The sequence below is a fragment of the Ictalurus furcatus genome, chromosome 6, assembly GCF_023375685.1.
Source record: "Ictalurus furcatus strain D&B chromosome 6, Billie_1.0, whole genome shotgun sequence".
NCBI lineage: Eukaryota > Metazoa > Chordata > Actinopteri > Siluriformes > Ictaluridae > Ictalurus > Ictalurus furcatus.
Genome location: NC_071260.1, coordinates 23,377,246 through 23,396,227, shown reverse-complemented (window position 1 = coordinate 23,396,227; position 18,982 = coordinate 23,377,246). Strand labels below are relative to the sequence as shown.

The 18,982-nt window shown below is 39.2% G+C and overlaps 1 protein-coding gene across 1 annotated transcript in view; it reads right to left on the bottom strand.

Moving 5' to 3' along the window:
- Window positions 1-18,982, bottom strand: part of LOC128608957 (inactive dipeptidyl peptidase 10) — a 64,235-nt gene that overhangs the window by 15,287 nt on the left and 29,966 nt on the right. Inside the window, exons 4-14 of the mRNA XM_053627199.1 lie at window positions 18,006-18,100; window positions 17,668-17,742; window positions 17,146-17,198; window positions 16,495-16,576; window positions 12,681-12,801; window positions 10,375-10,529; window positions 2,805-2,902; window positions 2,552-2,675; window positions 2,358-2,396; window positions 2,162-2,275; window positions 1,657-1,748 (exon numbers count right to left, since the gene is read on the bottom strand). Coding sequence (XP_053483174.1) covers window positions 1,657-1,748; window positions 2,162-2,275; window positions 2,358-2,396; window positions 2,552-2,675; window positions 2,805-2,902; window positions 10,375-10,529; window positions 12,681-12,801; window positions 16,495-16,576; window positions 17,146-17,198; window positions 17,668-17,742; window positions 18,006-18,100 — 1,048 coding nt within the window. The remainder of the gene's footprint in view (window positions 1-1,656; window positions 1,749-2,161; window positions 2,276-2,357; window positions 2,397-2,551; window positions 2,676-2,804; window positions 2,903-10,374; window positions 10,530-12,680; window positions 12,802-16,494; window positions 16,577-17,145; window positions 17,199-17,667; window positions 17,743-18,005; window positions 18,101-18,982) is intronic.

The following is an 18,982-nucleotide window of genomic DNA, read 5'->3' as shown; positions in this document are numbered from 1 at the left end:
ACAGTGGGGGAAATAAGTATTGAGCACATCAACATTTTTTTCAGGAAATATTTCCAATGAGGTTATTCACATGAAATTTTCACCAGACTTTGGTATTAACTCAAGAAATCCACAAATATAAAGAAATCCAAACATTAAAGTCCATAAATGAAGTTATATGTAATAAAGAGGAATGACACAGGAAAAAAGTATTGAACATGCTATCTGAAATGTATTTAATACTTAGTGGAGAAGCCTTTGTTTGTAATGACAGCTTCAAGACGCTTCCTGTATGAAGAAATTTATCAGCCGCAGTACTCAGGTGTGATTTTGGCCCATTCTTCTAAACATATTGTCTTTAAATCTCGTTCAATTGGATTCAAGTCAGGTGATGGACTGGGCCATTCTAACGCCTTGATTTATTTTCTCTAAAACCAATTGAGTTTCCTTTGCTGTATGCTTTGGATCGGTGTCCTGCTGGAAGGTTCACCCACATCTCATCTTCATCATCTTGGTGGATGGCAGCAGATTCTTCTCAAGAATCTCCCGGTAAAGGGCTCCATTCATCGTTCCTTCAATTATATGAAGGCTGCCAGTACCATCCGATGAAAAACAGCCCCACACCATGATGCTTCCACCTCCAAACTTCACTGTTGGTGTTGTGTTTTTAGTGTGATGTGCAGTGCCATTTCTTCTCCAAATATGGTATGAAGTATGACAGCCAAAAAGTTCAATTTTGCTCTCTTTCCGAGTGGTCCTTGGCTCTTGGGCTACTCTTCTGACTATTCTTCTGACTCCCCGGTCAGAAATCTTGCGAGGAGCTCCTGTGCGTGGCCGGGTGCTGCCGGAGTGATGTTGCTTCCTCTTGCAGATAATGACCCCAGTGGTGCTTACTGGAAGTTTCAGAAGTTTTGAAATACGTTTGTATCCGATTCTATCAATATGTTTCACAACAATAAGTTTGTGAAGGTCTTGGGAGAGCTCTTTGCTTTTACCCATCATGAGATGGTTCTTGTGTGACACCTTGGTAATGAAAAGCCTTTTTATGGACCATCAATTTACTAACCCAGCTGATAAAATAGCCAAAATATTGATCTTCTTCTTCTGAAGCTATTCTTTTGTTAACTTAGGTTTGTGCTTTGAGTTGTTATCGTGCTGGAAGGTAAAACTTTTTCATCTTCAGCTGTCTAAAAGATGCCTGCAGGTTATGTGGCAAAACAGATTGGTATTTGGAGTTATTCATGATTCCCTCTGTCTTAAGTGGTGCCCCAGTCCCAGCTGAAAAAAACAGCCCCATAGTATGATGCTGCCACTACCATGCTTCACTATGTGTATGGTATTGCCAGATATTACTGTAGGAATGTCAAGAGAATCTTACAGAAACAGCTGATCATTATTTGGGGTTAATCACTTCATTATGATAATTACTTTTGAAGATGAGTTTAAATGTAATTCGGTAATTTGGTCATATCTCCCATTATAAAAGGGTATGCACACTTATAATATCAGGTTATTGTAATTTTTTCTTTTCGTTTTTTCCTTAAAATGTTCGGTTTGTTGATTGCTATAACACATTAAAGGTAGAAAAGTTTTGACTTGATCTATTACTAAAACCTGCAATATTAACAGGGATGTGTAGATTTTTGCATCCACTTTACATGTCTATATGAGACTCACACAGCATTCAGGTTCTCATCATATGCTAGCATCTTAGTGACCTCCCAGTTGCCAGATGTCAGGTGTTGTACATTGACCTCTCCATCAGTATGCTGAGCATCAGAGAGAGAGAGAGAGAGAGAGAGAGAGAGAGAGAGAGAGAGAGAGAGAGAGAAAGAGAGCAGACAACAGAGGTCAAACAAATATAGATTCTCTGCATGTCTGAAACCACACATGGTACACTATTTTGGGAGTTTTTTCATTTTGTATTCGCACATAAAAGAGTAGAGAATATCCAGTGCACTTATGAAAATCCACAATGCACTATTCTAAACAATGAACCTGAGAATACTTAGACTGCACTTTGCTGTGGTAGGGAATATGATGTGGAGAACTATAAGAAAGCCAGCTTTATCATATATCATCTATCATTCACCTGCTGCCACTTTACCTGTGTACATTTTTACTGAGGTAATACAATAATCACTGAAATCAGTAATGAATTGATAAAGTGTTAACTATTTACCTGTTCTGACATCAAGGTGAGGTGGCGGAAAGACCCCTGGCTGCCATGCTTAATGGGTAAAGTAATAAAGAACTTTGCTCCATCTTTAGAGAACACAGGCTCCTCATTCTGCAGCTGTCACACAGAACAAGAAGAGTTACTCCACCTAATAAACTGTACACTGGGATGGCTAAGTCTGAAAAAAAGCTTTGATTACCTGGCAGTCGATCCACTTATCTGTTGTCATTACATGCTTCTACAGTGAAAAAAATCCCAAATAAAAGACCTATAGTTAGTTGGAGAACAAAAACTCTTGTCCACATGTAGTACGTGTTTGCGTATTTGCATGTGCATTGGTCAGGAAGAGCAATCATCTTAGTGTGTGTGAAGCCATGTCAGACATCACCTCACCCGTTCACAATCTCTGGTGTGTGTGGAACAGAGCGTGAGGATGGAAGTGTTTTGAGCTCTGTTGAGCCAGCGCACAGTCACATGTTCCTCGGTCACCCACCGCACCATGCTTATGTAGTACTCACTATCAATTAAATAACGCCGACACAAACATGTTTACGAGTAGCATTGACATGGCATTTATTGAAACACAATTTGCCATTATCTGAGATTATAAGGCAGTTTATATTCAGTTGTTCATTGTATGTGGTACCTTTTTTCTAGGCTACTAGGAGGCAGAAGCTCGATGGTGGGAGATGAGCCATTCAAGGTAACCACATTCAGCTTCACTGTGGGGTTTACTTGGCCAACCTGAAACACACACACATACACAAGACATTTGTCTTAATACCCTTATGAGTACTTTCCCTTAACATTATTATCTATCCATCCATCCGTTTTCTGTACGGCTTATTTTTTGACATGGGGAGCCTGGAGCCTCTCACAGGGGACTTGGGGCACGAGGCGGACAGGTGCCAACTCATTACAGGGCACAATCACACACACTCACACACCCATTCACACACTATGGACAATTTTCAAATGCCTATGAGCCTAAAATGCATGTCTTTGGACTTGGGGAGGAAATCGGAGTACCCGGAGGAAACCCCTGAAGAATGGGGAGAATAGGCAAACTCCATGCACACAGGGCGGAGGCAGAACTCGAACCCCCAACCCTGGGTGTGCAAACCACCATGCCCCACAACATGATTATCAACGTGAGTAATTAATGCTATGCTAATTTCAACTTTCTATTTGGGCTATTGGGTTTTCTAAATAAAAGATGGTTTTTCTTGTGGGAACCAGCCAAATGTGCCCACACGGTCAAAACTGTCAAATATTTCTATCCTTGTGGGTAAATTTCATCCCCACCAAGATATAACCAGTGTTGGGCAAGTTACTGAAAAAAAGTAATCCACTACAGATTACTAATTACTACTTTAAAATTGTAATCTGATTACATTACTGATTACTGCATGTAAAAAGTAATCAGATTACTAATTACTTTAATTTCACATTACTATAAAACCTACGAAAATATACTACAAAGTGAAACTCATAGTTCTTTCAGTAATTTTATGTATGACCTGATCAGAAAAAGTTGGATTTATAATAAAACTTGCCTCGGGTGTTGTCACTGTTTGTAGAACTACCAGATTGATAAAATATAAAACTTTTCTAACTAGGCTAGTTTGGTATCACTAGCCAAGGGGAGGCACAACTAAGCTATCATTGTCTGGGTTACAAAATACATTATCTTTCCTTATGCTCTGCTCATATCACGTTTATGTAAACTGGAACTCCTATACACATTTACACACCTTGTTTTCCTGCTCAGCATGAGAGGATGTTACTGTTTCAGTTTCAACCCCTTTATTGGTTTTAAAGATAAAAATAGGTGTATATCTATTTTTCCGCACACTGACTGTGTTACAGTTTGTCAGAATTAAGAGCTGTCAGCCAATAAGACACGAGTATTTCCACATGTTTTCCTGTAAACCCTGTCTGATTGGTTTTGCCTCCATTCACAAGATATCAAATTACAGGCGATCTTCTTTTACTGACGTTCATTTACGTAGTGATAAACCACTCCAAGTGGTCTAAAGAAAAAATCTTCATGGCAAAATGGGATTTATTTAAAAATGATTTTGATTTAATATTGTTTTCTTAACAATATATTTGTAACGCAAGTAATATAATTTTATTGACATCAGTAACTGTAATCCAATTACATAAATTTAAAAAGTAATGCGTGACAATACTGCGTTATCAGAAAAAGTCATTAGATTACAGTGACGTGTTACACCCAACTCTGGATATAACTAATTACTTAAAAGATTTAGTATTCAAATTGAACTATTAATGAACCTATAACATTTTACTGCCACTGACAAATAGCTCCCTAGACAATAAATATATATATATATATGCTTATACAACATCATGGTAATTTTCTATAACAGCATGGCTCCCGGCTGTAACATGAACTAGGAAGTAGATAAATAGCTTTATATTAGTGAACTAGTTCTAACACATTACTGTTCCTATAGTAACAGCTCATTCACAGGGATTTTTATGGCAGACACTCCAAATTATCTAAACTCTAATAATAAACAGATTACAAATGAGTTCTTGTTTAACAAACAAAACATGTAATCGTTGATGTGGAGAAGTTTTCTGTTTATGTAGCTTTTCTTGGGCACATTGTGAAAGTCAGTCATTTTCCCAACACAGGAGAGTTTTCACGACAGAGAAGTTTCTGCTTTCTCGGTTCTCAGTCATATGACAACTTGCATTTTTTTGTCTTATGAACTTCAAGAGAGAATAAAAGAGAGGCTGTTGAGTGAATGGTTTTATTATATAGTTCATACAGGATTTTGCAGAGTATTTTGTGATTGTTGACTTTTTTTTTAATGGAAAACTACTTAAATTGGTGACACAAAATTGTTTTGCTCTGTCTTTCGTAGTGATGTTTACTAGCAGGCTTGGGGAGTAACGGAATACATGTAACAGCATTACGTAATCAGGATACAAAAAACTGGTCATTGTAATCCGTTACAGTCACATCAAAAAACAAAGTAATCAGATTACAGATACATTTTGTATAAAAAAAAAGGGAATACTATCCGGATTAGTTTTTTTTTTTCATTTAAAACCAAAGAAATGAATCTTTTGGCATAACACAATATAGATAGCTGCATGATTATAGTTCTGGTTCTCTCTTGCCAGTCGTGGCTCACATGAGCAACCTCCTAGTGCATGAGCAAATAAATTTTGCACAAAGTTAATTTGGTAGAAATGAACACGAATTGTTCTCTGGAATGCTTTTGTTAGGGTGACCATACAAGTCCTCTTTATCGGACCTTAATTCGGCTTTTGTGGTCTAATACTGCATCATGTGTGCACATGTTTGCATTGCTTTAACCTCCTGCCTTCTTACACACCAATTGGTCGAATATAAAATGCTTGCAGCGACTATTGACCAAATTCCTGCCTCTCAACCATTAACCTACTCTAAGGTGAAGCTCTGTTGTGTACGGTATCAAACAATTGCTTGACAATAGCAGCAAATGACAGTTGTCCTGAGTCGAAACAATGCCCATGGTCATATAAGGTCATTTTTAATTTCATGTTATCACATTGCTTCATATTACATGGCCATTCAAATTTGTAAATGAAGGCGGAATGTACACTCATGGCATCTGATATTACATGAGTAATTTTAATTGTAACGGAATACATTTTTAAAGTAACCCTCCCAACCCTATTTACTAGTAAATGAGACCTTTCAGTTGTACTCATGTGCGATGGACATGAATTGAAGAGGGCTTTGGCTGAATGTGCATTGTTTTGAAAAACCGGCAAGCTCCTGGAAATATTGAAGAGTTTGCTTGATTTTGCTTTAATTTCAGCAATCGCAAAATCTCTAAAATCCCGGAGGGACTGATTATAGCTGTTATAAAGTAAGTCAGGCGCGGGAACTAACTTGTCTCTGAATTAAAAACTTGTAATTGTTGGCAAATCATACTGTTATATAAAAAATAGTACACTTTGGAGTCGTCACACTACACCATACAGTGAGGGAAAGAAGTATTTGATCCCCTGCTGATTTTGTACGTTTGCCCACTGACAAAGAAATGATCAGTCTATAATTTTAATGGTAGGTTTATTTGAACAGTGAGAGACAGAATAACAACACGAAAATCCAGAAAAACGCATGCCAAAAATGTTATAAATTGATTTGCATTTTAATGAGGGAAATAAGTATTTGACCCCCTCTCAATCAGAAAGATTTCTGGCTCCCAGGTGTCTTTTATACAGGTAACGAGCTGAGATTAGGACCACACTCTTAAAGGGAGTGCTCCTAATCTCAGCTTGTTACCTGTATAAAAGACACCTGTCCACAGAAGCAATCAATCAATCAGATTCCAAACTCTCCACCATGGCCAAGACCAAAGAGCTCTCCAAGGATGTCAGGGACAAGATTGTAGACCTACACAAGCCTGGAATGGGCTACAAGACCATTGCCAAGCAGCTTGGTGAGAAGGTGACAACAGTTGGTGCGATTATTCGCAAATGGAAGAAACACAAAAGAACTGCCAATCTCCCTCGGCCTGGGGCTCCATGCAAGATCTCACCTCGTGGAGTTGCAATGATCATGAGAACAGTGAGGAATCAGCCCAGAACTACACGGGAGGATCTTGTCAATGATCTCAAGGCAGCTGGGACCATAGTCACCAAGAAAACAATTGGTAACACACTACGCCGTGAAGGACTGAAATCCTGCAGCGCCCGCAAGGTCCCCCTGCTCAAGAAAGCACATATACATGCCCGTCTGAAGTTTGCCAATGAACATCTGAATGATTCAGAGGACAATTGGGTGAAAGTGTTGTGGTCAGATGAGACCAAAATGGAGCTCTTTGGCATCAACTCAACTCGCCGTGTTTGGAGGAGGAGGAATGCTGCCTATGACCCCAAGAACACCATCCCCACCGTCAAACATGGAGGTGGAAACATTATGCTTTGGGGGTGTTTTTCTGCTAAGGGGACAGGACAACTTCACCGCATCAAAGGGACGATGGACGGGGCCATGTACCGTCAAATCTTGGGTGAGAACCTCCTTCCCTCAGCCAGGGCATTGAAAATGGGTCGTGGATGGGTATTCCAGCATGACGATGACCCAAAACACACGGCCAAGTCAACAAAGGAGTGGCTCAAGAAGAAGCACATTAAGGTCCTGGAGTGGCCTAGCCAGTCTCCAGACCTTAATCCCATAGAAAATCTGTGGAGGGAGCTGAAGCTTCGAGTTGCCAAACGTCAGCCTCGAAACCTTAATGACTTAGAGAAGATCTGCAAAGAGGAGTGGGACAAAATCCCTCCTGAGATGTGTGCAAACCTGGTGGCCAACTACAAGAAACGTCTGACCTCTGTGATTGCCAACAAGGGTTTTGCCACTAAGTACTAAGTCATGTTTTGCAGAGGGGTCAAATACATATTTCCCTCATTAAAATGCAAATCAATTTATAACATTTTTGACATGCGTTTTTCTGGATTTTTTTGTTGTTATTCTGACTCTCACTGTTCAAATAAATCTACCATTAAAATTATAGACTGATCTTTTCTTTGTCAGTGGGCAAACGTACAAAATCAGCAGGGGATCAAATACTTTTTTTCCCTCACTGTATAACATCATGGGCAGCTGTGTGTTATTCCTTACTCACTACAGTACATAAGGCATAATATCAATTCTAGATTTCCAACAGAACATAAATGGTGATCCAGCCACAGAAGACCGAGGACTCCAGTGAGTGCCTCATGGAACTTGTTTACTGCTTGCCAGTTATCAATTTAGACCACATATGTTGTTGTTTTCTTATATTGAATCAGAAAATGTACACATAATTTAAATAACTGAAATTTTAAAAAGGTGAGAAAGCATGCTGCAGAAGACTTTTATGACATTATATTCCAATTTGGATTTCTCGCATTTAAATGACAAAATTAAATAGCAGTGAAATACATGCTGACAGTCCTAACACACTCACACAATGTAAGCCTCTAAGTATTACTAAAAGGATTACTTTACTTATCCCCTACAGGTGTTCTGCAGTCTGGCAACAGTTCATATAATTATTGAGGTGCTATGTAGATAATATGCATATGAATGCAGTAATGCAGCAGCTGAGGCTTGGACTCTCAGCCAAATCCTGTCAGACCTTCCACAGGCTTCACTAATAGGAACAGAGGGCAGGGTGGGGGGTTGGCAGGGGGTGGCAGACAGCGAGCTGTGCCCTTTACTGAGGTTTCTGAATAATTGAAATGGTAGTTAACTGTGGTAGTGAAACAGCAAAAAATTAAATCGTAGTTGGAGATGGTGTGCATACTGATTACCTGTCTTAAAGAGTTTGACGCAGGACTCAGTTATATGCTGCATCTCATAATGAGGGATTTTTGCTAGTCTCATTTGGTGTGACTGGAAGTGTTCTGATGGTCATATGGTCCATAAACTCAAAGACCATAATTGTAACATCTAGGAACATAACAACGTAATATATATATATATATATATATATATATATATATATATATATATATATATATATATATATATACTTTCTATCTCTCTCTTTTTATTACTGCTGTAGTCTGACAGTTACATTCAGTCCTGAAGCTATTCTTTATGTGTAGTGTGCGTGTGTGTGAGTGTGTGTGTGCACGTAATGATGTTTTTGTAGTCGTGTTAGTCTGCAATGCCGTCATTACGCATGCTGCTGTCTCTAAGAAAGATGAGCTGCTGTCATCTTTACAGACTCACACACGGCATTTGCAAAAAAATAAAAAAACCCTCCAAAATTATATTTGCAAGGTTTTTCTACAGAAAATGTATTATATATACACGTATAATATATATATATATATATATATATATATATATATATAGAGAGAGAGAGAGAGAGAGAGAGTATTTATGTATATGTATGTATGAATGTATGTATATATATGCGTATATGTATATATGTATATGTACGTGTGTGTGTGTGTGTTTATTATTTTATTATTTATTCTGAATTAATCCCATCTCTTTGTCCAAACTAAACATGAAATATAAAAACACTCTCAATATGCAAATGTGCCTTTATGGGTTAGCCGAGCTATTCAAGTGTATGTAGTCTGCAGCTGTATGAATAAAATAGCAGTTGTTACTCAGCTAAATGATGATAAAGGATGTACATTATTAACCTCTTACTCCTGGGAACTTTGTGAGGAAGTTTAATCAGAAAGTGTAGGAGTGTATGTGTTGGTATGTGTGGATGTACAAAATGCTTAAAGATCATTTATGGGAATGTATAATTTCTTAGAAATTAGCTTGAATGCTCAAATCAGTTTGTTTGCTTGCTTGTTTGTACTTTAGTGATATTTAGAATGATCACGAAATCCTTGTGAAATTTCTTCAGTTCATCAGTTGAATGTGGCCAAACAACATACAGCACAGCTGACAAAACAAGCTGTGTCCCAATCTGCTAAATATTACATTTGTATTAATTTATATAGCATTTTTAGTGGCTAGCACGTTTGCCTAGCTCCTCTGGGGTTGTGATTCGACTCCTGCCTCTGCCCTGTGTTTGCGCATGTTCTTTCTGTGCTTCAGGGGTTTCCTCCAGGTACTCCGGTTTCCTCCCCCAGTCCAAAGACATGCATTGTAGGCTGATTGACATTTCCAAATTGTCTGTAGTGTGTGAATGGGTGTGTGATTATGTGTGTGCGATTGTGCCCTGCGATTCGTTGGCACCCCGTCCAGGGTGCTCCCCGCCTCGTGCCCCGGGTTCCCTGGGATAAGCTTCGGGCTCCTCACGACCCTGTGTAGGATAAGTGTTATGGAAAATGGATGGATGGATTTTAAATTTATCCCTAATGAACAAGCCAGAGGAGACACTGGCAAGGAATATCACCTTGAGGCAACAAGAGGAGGAAAACTTGAGAGAACTAGACTCAAAAGGGAACCCATCCTCATCTGGTTGACATCCAGATTTTCAGAAGCAAATCCAGAGGGAGAAACTCCACACAGACAGCTCAGGATCAAACCCCAGGTCCTGGAGCTATGAGACAGCAAAAGTACCTGCTGTGCCAACATGTTGCCTTGGTTTGATTACTGGATCTGGTCGTCTTGGTTTGATTACAAGGCATATATCTGCCTTTGTTTTGAAGCATATTACAAAAATACCTGAAAATAATTAGATATTAGCCCTTTAAATGGTGTGTACATGAATGTGTGAGGTGCATACCTTTGGGTAGGGGTAGTGTGTTCCACGTGGGTAGAGCGCCCCAGTAAAGTGCGGCAGCAGCATGTTTGGTACAAGAGTGTTGTTGATGGTGAGGAATGCAAGGCTGGATCCAGCTGGAGACCACCAGTGAGCTACTGGTGAGTGCAGCACCCCCTCTAACAGCCAAGCCAAAACGAAGTAAACAACACACCTAAATTAGATTCCAAGCCATTCCATTTGAGCATTCCACATTCAATGTTAACAACATATCAATTTTTTAAAAATTGCATTATACTTAAAGCTATACTTATGTATACATACTTAAACCTAGAGTGCATAGTGATCACTGAGTCAGGGAAGAATTAAGTACTCTATAATATGATGTTCTTATGCTGTTGTGAGCTGTTCTAAAAAGTCTGTAATATTAATTCACAGTCCGGTGTCAGGAGTTTTGCATCTAAACTGGCCTGATATATGTACATAACGTCTATCATACACCAGCACTGTCATCCTGTCATTGTCATAAATATCATTTATAATGAAAACTTTGTGTTAAATTGAAAAAAAGAAAAGAAAAAGAAAACAGAAGCCTTTTAAGTAGTGGTCTCAGACTCTTGGAACCCACTGTATATACACAGATCAGCCATAACATTAAAACCACATTCTTAATATTGTGTAGGTCCCACCAAAACATCTCTGACCCATTGAGGCATGGACTCCACAAGACCTCTGAAGGTGTGCTGCGGTATCTGGCACCAAGACATTAGCAGCAGATACTTTAAGTGGCGAGGTGTGGCCTCCATGGATCAGACTTGTTTGTCCAGCACATCCCACAGATGCTTGTTCGTATTGCGGGGAATTTGGAGGCCAAGTTAACACAATGAACGTGTCCTCTTTCAGCAAGATAATGCGCCGTGCCACACTGCAAAAATTGTTCATGAATGGTTTGAGGAACATGACAAAGAGTTCAAGGTGTTTGCTTGGCCTCTAAATTCCGTCAATCCAATTGAGCATCTGTGGGATGTGCCGAACAAACAAGTCCGATCCATGTGAGGCTCCACCTCACAACTTACAGGACTTAACGGATCTGCTGCTAACATCTTGGTACCAGACACCACAGCACACATTCAGAGGTCTTGTCAAGTTCATGCCTTGATGGGTCAGAGTTGTTTTGGCAACACAGTGGGGACCTGCACAGTATAAGGCAAGTGGATGTAACGCCATGGCTGATCTGTGTATACAGTATACATAGACCTTGAACAGTGTTCATGAGCTGCACTCTGAATGCCTTTTACTTTCTCCCCCTTTAGAGATCTTTATAGACTTCACAAGATCATAGCCATTATGTACCACACTAAGAGATTTGAAAGTCTCCCACATACAACCACAAACATGGCCTTATTAACCTAATGGATATTACATGTGCACTGCTGCTTCACAGCTGAATCAGTGCAATCAGAAGCAGTTCAGGTAATTATAGTTAAATAGAGAGAATTGCCCTCTATAATGAAAAATATAGATCATGGCTGCAACAGCACCATATTGCAGCACTGCTGGAATGCAATCTGTCCAACAGCTTGGTGTCCACACAGTGAACACTTTAAACATATTCATTTCAGTTAGGACTGAAAAATTGATGCGAAACATCATATCAAAAAATGTTTTGTGATTTCGAAGCTTATTTATTTTCTTGTTAAATGCAGCCAGATAAACAGAATATACTTAAGAAATTCATCACAAAATATTTATAAATATGCATAGAATCTGTATCATGCATAGAATCTGTACCTCTATTATCGTTATTAAATATGTATCTGTAAGCATATTAAATGGTCTGCACTTATAAAGCGCCTTTTAACCATGGTGGTTCTACAAAGCGCTTTATACTGTTACTCATTCACCCATTCACACACACACACACACCGATGGCAGCTCTGCAATGCAAGGCACTAGCCTGTCATCAGGAGCAACTTGGGTTTCAGTGTCTTGCCCAAGGACACTTCGGCATGTGGAGGTACCTGGGCCGGGGATCAAACCACCAACCCTGCAATTAGTGGACAACCTGTTCTACCACCTGAGCCACAGCCGCCCAAATGTATTTATTACATAAAATCTTTAATATATACTAAGTCTGACCAAATCCTTATGTAGGTCTGCTTGAAAGACCAAGCTAAGTGATGTTTGTTACTATGGTAACACAAATAAAACTCACCTCTATAATGAAACATTCAGCTTTACTTAAATACTGAATTTTATTAATATTGTCAAATAATATTATCAAATAATACTGTTTTGATTTATGCACATGTATGTGTTTGTCTTTTTACCCTCGTACAGCCAGTCAGGAATCCCATTGAACACTAATCCCTCTTGTCCTGATGATGTCAATCTGAGAGAACTGCTCTTTACATCCAGCTTGTAGTAAATGTTATTTTCAAAGATATAAATCTGAGAGACAGACACAGAGACACAAACAGAGATCCAGTTTTACATGTCAAGATGCAGAAAATGTGTTCAACGGTGTGTTTGAAGATAAACTTCATCTCACGAATCTCACGCTCTCTTTCTGATTTCTGCAGGTCTTCTAGACTTCTACAGAAACAATGTAAAACAAGGAGGAAATTGCAGAGTACTTTTAATGTGGCACCAGATGTCAAGAAATAGGTGGGTAGAATTAACGTGTAAACACCCATATTCAAAAAGGCAGAAAATCCGAAACTAAGAATTAAGAAACTATTAGAAAACATTGGAAATGGCTTTGGTAATACTTTATTTTAATAGTCTATTTTGGATAGACACTCTACAAAACCATCTATGGACTGTCATGAACCAGCCTGTCAACTGATTCTCAGCAACATATCATGATGATTATTTAGCTTTCAACATGTTATGAAATGTATCAATACAGTCCACATGAACTGCATTTGAACTTGTGAATGTGTGGGAGGAGAATTTGAAAGTCTAGAGATGATCTAATAAACATCAATTGATATAAACTGGACCTTACAAAGAAAGTAAACGCAAAAGAGACAATATGCTGGTGCCAGGTCAACTCCATCTGTGAACTCAGTTCCCAAGAATATACCGCAGCCTACGTGACATGGCCGCCTCAGCCTACGTTTCCCAGAACCTACCTCTATGACACTATTGATCGCATGCACCTGTTCCATATCATACACACACACACACACACACACACACACACACTCACACTAAATAAGAGAGACTTTCACTCGCTAACATTTACAAAGTAAATGCTCAGTTTGTGCATCCGCCCTTGACATTTACCAAGGCTTACTTTCCTGTGTTTGTTATCCAGTTTTGACTTTGTCTTTGCCCTGTTTATGCTGATTGTGCCTCACCTGACCCTCGCCTGTTTATTGACCTTAATTTTTCCTATCGTATTGAATTTTGCCTGTTTCAACTAATACATTTTGCTCTGCTGCATTTGCATCCATCTCACCTCTGCTTATTGTGACAGCTAGTATATAGAGTATGTATACATTATCTACCAAACATCAACAACCATTAACTGATAACATAGTGACAATCTGGTTGATGGCAGTCATCTGACTGGTTGTTGACAGTCTATGGATCGTCTGTTGACTGTTTGCGGAGTGTCTACGATAGCGTCTGAATTAAAAATGTGCGTGATCAAGGGTTTGGGTTACTGAAAAGTCCTAATATCCATTTCGGGTTCAAAAAGTTTGGGAGTCCCTTCAGTAATACAACAAGTGATAATGGAAATGCATCCGATAATGATTATTATTTAACCTTGTGAATATAGCCACACACATTTCCAAACTGGCAGTCAGTTTTCCCTCTCTTTAATCATCCACTTACCTTTAATCACCAGACCATTTTAGCTATCTTGTTTTTCCCTCTATATAACCATCCATTGGATGATCACCCACTCTAATCTCACCCAGTGTATAACCATTCTCTCTATAATCACCCACTCTATAACGACTCACTCTAAAATTGCTACAGTTGACTCTATCATCAGTTTATTAGGGCAAATCATTCGGAGTAAAAACAGCAGCGAATTAATGCAAGAAAGTTTCATACTCCAAGCCTACTCCATAAAAGTTTGTTGTTATATAAAATGGAAGTGAGTGGAAGAGCAATTATTTAGAAGTACTAGAGCAAACACAGCACCCAGCTTAAGCAGTGAGTTAAAGTATAAATCATATGAGAGTTACATGTAATAGTAGCTATGCATACATTTATATGTATGCATGTGGCAGGCGATTTTGTCCAATTGAGACAGGATACAATCCATGCCTAGAGCACAGCAGTTTTAACAGCCCTGATCAAGGGTCCAACAATCACCATCTGGTGATTTGTTGATTTAATAGACTTCCAGTTACAAGCTCAGAAACTTATTAGCCCAGGGGTTCCCAAACTCTTCCAGGGCAAGGCCCCCCAAATGGCATTAACATGTGACCAAGGTCTTTAAAACACTTTAAAAATACAGACTTCTGAATATATCCCCGTTTTTTTTTTGTTTTTTTTTTTAAATAATTACATCTTACATCTTTATATTACATTATGAATTGTGTGTGTGTGTGTGTGTGTGTGTGTGTGTGTGTGTGTGTGTGTGTGTGTGTGGTTGTCTGAAAGTGAGAAAGAGAAAATCATGTATTTATTTTTCACACCAAATTGTTGAGGCCCCCGGGCGCCCCCTGGCGGCCCCCAAGGTGGCCGCGGCCACCACTTTGAAAACCACTGTATTAGCCAATGAGTCACTGCTCCTCACTCCAAGTTTTCACTGTGCAGATACAGTTGTATGGTAAAGTCCTGAGCACTTCAAACAGACCTCACTTGGAGACATTAATTACAAAGTTAAGTTCCTCAATGAGTCTTTTGATAGTTGGATATATTTTATCTCTTCCTATAGGAGATTTACTTGGAGCCCTGACTGATAGGATACTCTATTTTAGATATCTACCTAGAACTATTATGGGTTCCCCTAGAGACACAAACCAAAGAACGTGTTTTTGCTAAAACAGATGGAGGACTGAGTAGAAGATAGATTAGTCTACAGATGCACGAGCCATGCAAATACATACGTCATTACTTACTTAATTACTTTCTCTGCAAGCACATTGTAATAATGGATGGTAATTATGCGGTTCTAATTCAGGGATGTGTTGATTGTGCATTTGTATGTAAGCCCTGAAGTGCAGGTTGCCTGCAGCGTCTCTGGAATTACTCAATGCTCAACTATTTGGAGAGAGTGAGAGATACACAGATTTCACTGCTCTAAAGCATACACAGAATTTACTGCAGCGGAGGTGTCACTGAAAATATATATCCCACATTACTGACTGGCGCTAATACTTTTATCTCATCTTACCCAAACACTGATAAATAGCAGCGATGCTATAAAGCACTAATAAATCAAAGCGTTCAAAGGGTCTGCATATGCCTAGGATATGCAAATGTTCATGAATATCTAATCTCTCTCACGCTCATTCTCTTCCCCTCACTTTCTCTCTCTCTCTGTGTGTGTGTGTGTGTGTGTGTGTGTATGTGTACGAGTACTGCATGTTTCAGGAGATCTGAGTCTTCTAGTGCAATAGATTAAACTGCAAATGCATAAAAATGAGAGGAACACAGAACACAGATACTTTTCTCAGTGACTTCTTAATTACTTTCCCTGCAAGCACATGGTAATAATAGTGGCATTATGTATCTTCTGTAGGTTAATATGATACTGAAAGCAGGTTGCCTGTGGCATAGCTAAGAAAAAATAATAATTTTTACGTATTTTGCAGTATGCATATGGTCTTCATGCTTATGCTTGCAGACATAGATATTCTGATTAACTAGGATAAATAAATAAATAGATAGATAGATAGATAGATAGATAGATAAATAACCACCTCACAGATTGGATATGTCAAAGCCCTCCAGCATGCTAGTAATTGCACACATGTGAGCATATATTTACTTCCTCCCTGGATTTCTGATTCACAAGATAATTTTAAAGTGCACAGTGTTGTGGGTGATGTGTTAACTGTTGTTGTTTGTTCTGCATGGCTGCATGGTGCTGTGTAATGTTACATGAGGTTTCAGTGTGTTCTGCTGTGCTGCTCTGTTGGACTGCATGATGATGAGTAGTGAGTAATTACTCACCAGCTGTTGCCCCTGAACTCCCCATGAGGCGAACTGCAGCACCGAATCTGATACCTCAGGCGGGTTCAACTCATGCACTTCTCTACAAACACAAACACACACACACACACACACACACAAACATTTGTCTTACTATACTGCAGCTAATTAATGTTATGTTACTCTCTTTTTTCTTTTTAAAATTATTTTCTTCTTCTTCTTATTTTTTTTTTTTTAAATAAAAGCAGCAGGTCTTGTATAAAAAGAGTTCCTTATGGGGACCAGTCAAATGTCTCCAGAAGGTCAGAACCGTCAGATTTTCCTATCCTTGTGGGGACATTTGGTCCTCACTGAAATATAAAACTATGCCCCTTCCCCGCACGATGGCTAAGTGGTTAGCATGTGGTGCGTAGAGTTTGTATTTTCCAAAGACATGCGTTAAAGGCTGACTGGCATCTCTAAATTGTCCATAGTATGTGAATGGGTGTGTGAGTGTGTGTGCCATGTGATGGGTTAGCGCCCTGTCCAGGGTGTCCCCTGCATTGTGCCCCGAGTGCCCTGGGATAGGCTCCAGGCTCCCCTGTAACCCTATGTGGGATAAGCGGTACAGAAAATGGATGGATGAATGGAAGCCCCTTCCCCATTTATAAATATTTTGATGTGCCTCAGTACCTTGTATGCAAATTGTAGATCAGGTAAGACGCCAGAAAGGAGTATTGATACACCTAAAACAGGAAAATGATCAAAATGAAGAATGCATTCCTAAAAAATTTGCATCAAGTGTAATGATTAAACAAAACCATCGACTGGCAGTGTCTCAGACATATGCATCCTTCTATAGTTTATACACAGCAACGGACAAACCACTGTCCACAACCTGACACCACTACTGCATGTGAATGTGTGTGTGTGTGTGTGTGTGTGTGTGTGTGTGTTCCAGTGAACACAACCAGTCATAAACATTATTGATCTGTAAAACTGAATAGACTCCAAACCAGTGCCTGCAATCTGGACTATAACATCACTCAACCTGAAGCTGAACTTAAATTCATATATGAGTGTACTGTAGTTCTGCTATATACTATTCCCAAAAATCTACCATATTTAAAACTTTTTAAAATTATTATGGCTTTTATACTAGATTTGAAACAAGGGAGGAAAAACAGTGTAGTTTGCAATGTAAGAACCTCTGACCTTTTTGATATCATATGTTAGGAGAACATAGTTGAGATCTGGTGAGACCGAAAATTTGGAAGCTTTAAATGTTACCTGTATAAAAATACAAATGACAATATTTGAATATATTACACATTCACTGTCATGGGAAAAACTGATTAAGGCATTAGATTATGACCAGGTATCACTGATATTATGCGACTGTTCTTTCAAAAACATTACGTCAGCACGATAATTCAGAAAATTGAAATTAGTAGTAAGGTCACAGAAAGAATCAGCCTGCCCTAAAAGCATAATAACTTATAAAACAGATGAAAACATTGGCACAGTGTTTAAGAGGTTAAAAAATTACTCACAAATGTACTGTTTTTCATCAGAAGCTCAGTCTGCTTGGTCTGGATATTTGCTTTCATTACGTTTCCATCTCTGCTCCTATAGATTATCTCCACCGCTGAGGCGACATGTGATACAGGGTGAGAGAGAAGAGGGCCATCACATTCAGACTGCGCATTGTGAATGTGACAATGTTCTGTTGACAATGTTCTTCTTCCTCTTGCTGTTTGACAGCAATGATTTTACAAATCAGACCACAGAGAAGAGATCTAGACATCCCGAAGCTCTTTGCCCATCACACTGACACTCACCTTAACTCTGTGCACTACAGTGTTAACAAGGCTGAGTGCAAGATGCTGCTGCTTTTCAACCATCAATGCATGTGTGTGTGTGTGCGTGTGTGTATTTACAGATACAAGTGTGAATATGTGAGTGCTTGTATTAATTTATTTTTGCCTTGGCAAATGTTTACATAAACATGGCAAATTTGACCTTGTGGCCTGCCTCTGCCCTGTGTGCGTGGAGTTTGCATGTACTCCCTGTGCTTCGGTGGTTTCCTCTGGGCATTCTGGTTTCCTCCCCAGTCCAAAGACATGCATTGTAGACTGATTGACATTTCCAAATTGTCTGTAGTGTGTAAATGGGTGTGTGAATGGGTGTGCAATTGTGCCCTCCAATGAGTTGACACCTCGTCCAGGGTGTCCCCCGCCTTGTCCCCCGAGGCTCCAGGCCCATCGCGACCCTGTGTAGAATAAGCGGTACAGAAAATGGATGGATGGATGGATTTGACCTTGTGGGAACATTGGGTTCGTTCCCATGAATAAACGTAATTAAAATATAAATCTGTATATATGTCTTTTCAAATTAAATAGACAAAAACCTCTTTTTAGTGAGACACATCATTATGTAGTTAAAGTAAATAGAAATAACCCAAAAGATAGTGAAATACGAGAGAGAGAGAGAGAGAGAGAGAGAGAGAGAGAGAGAGAAAGAGGGAGAG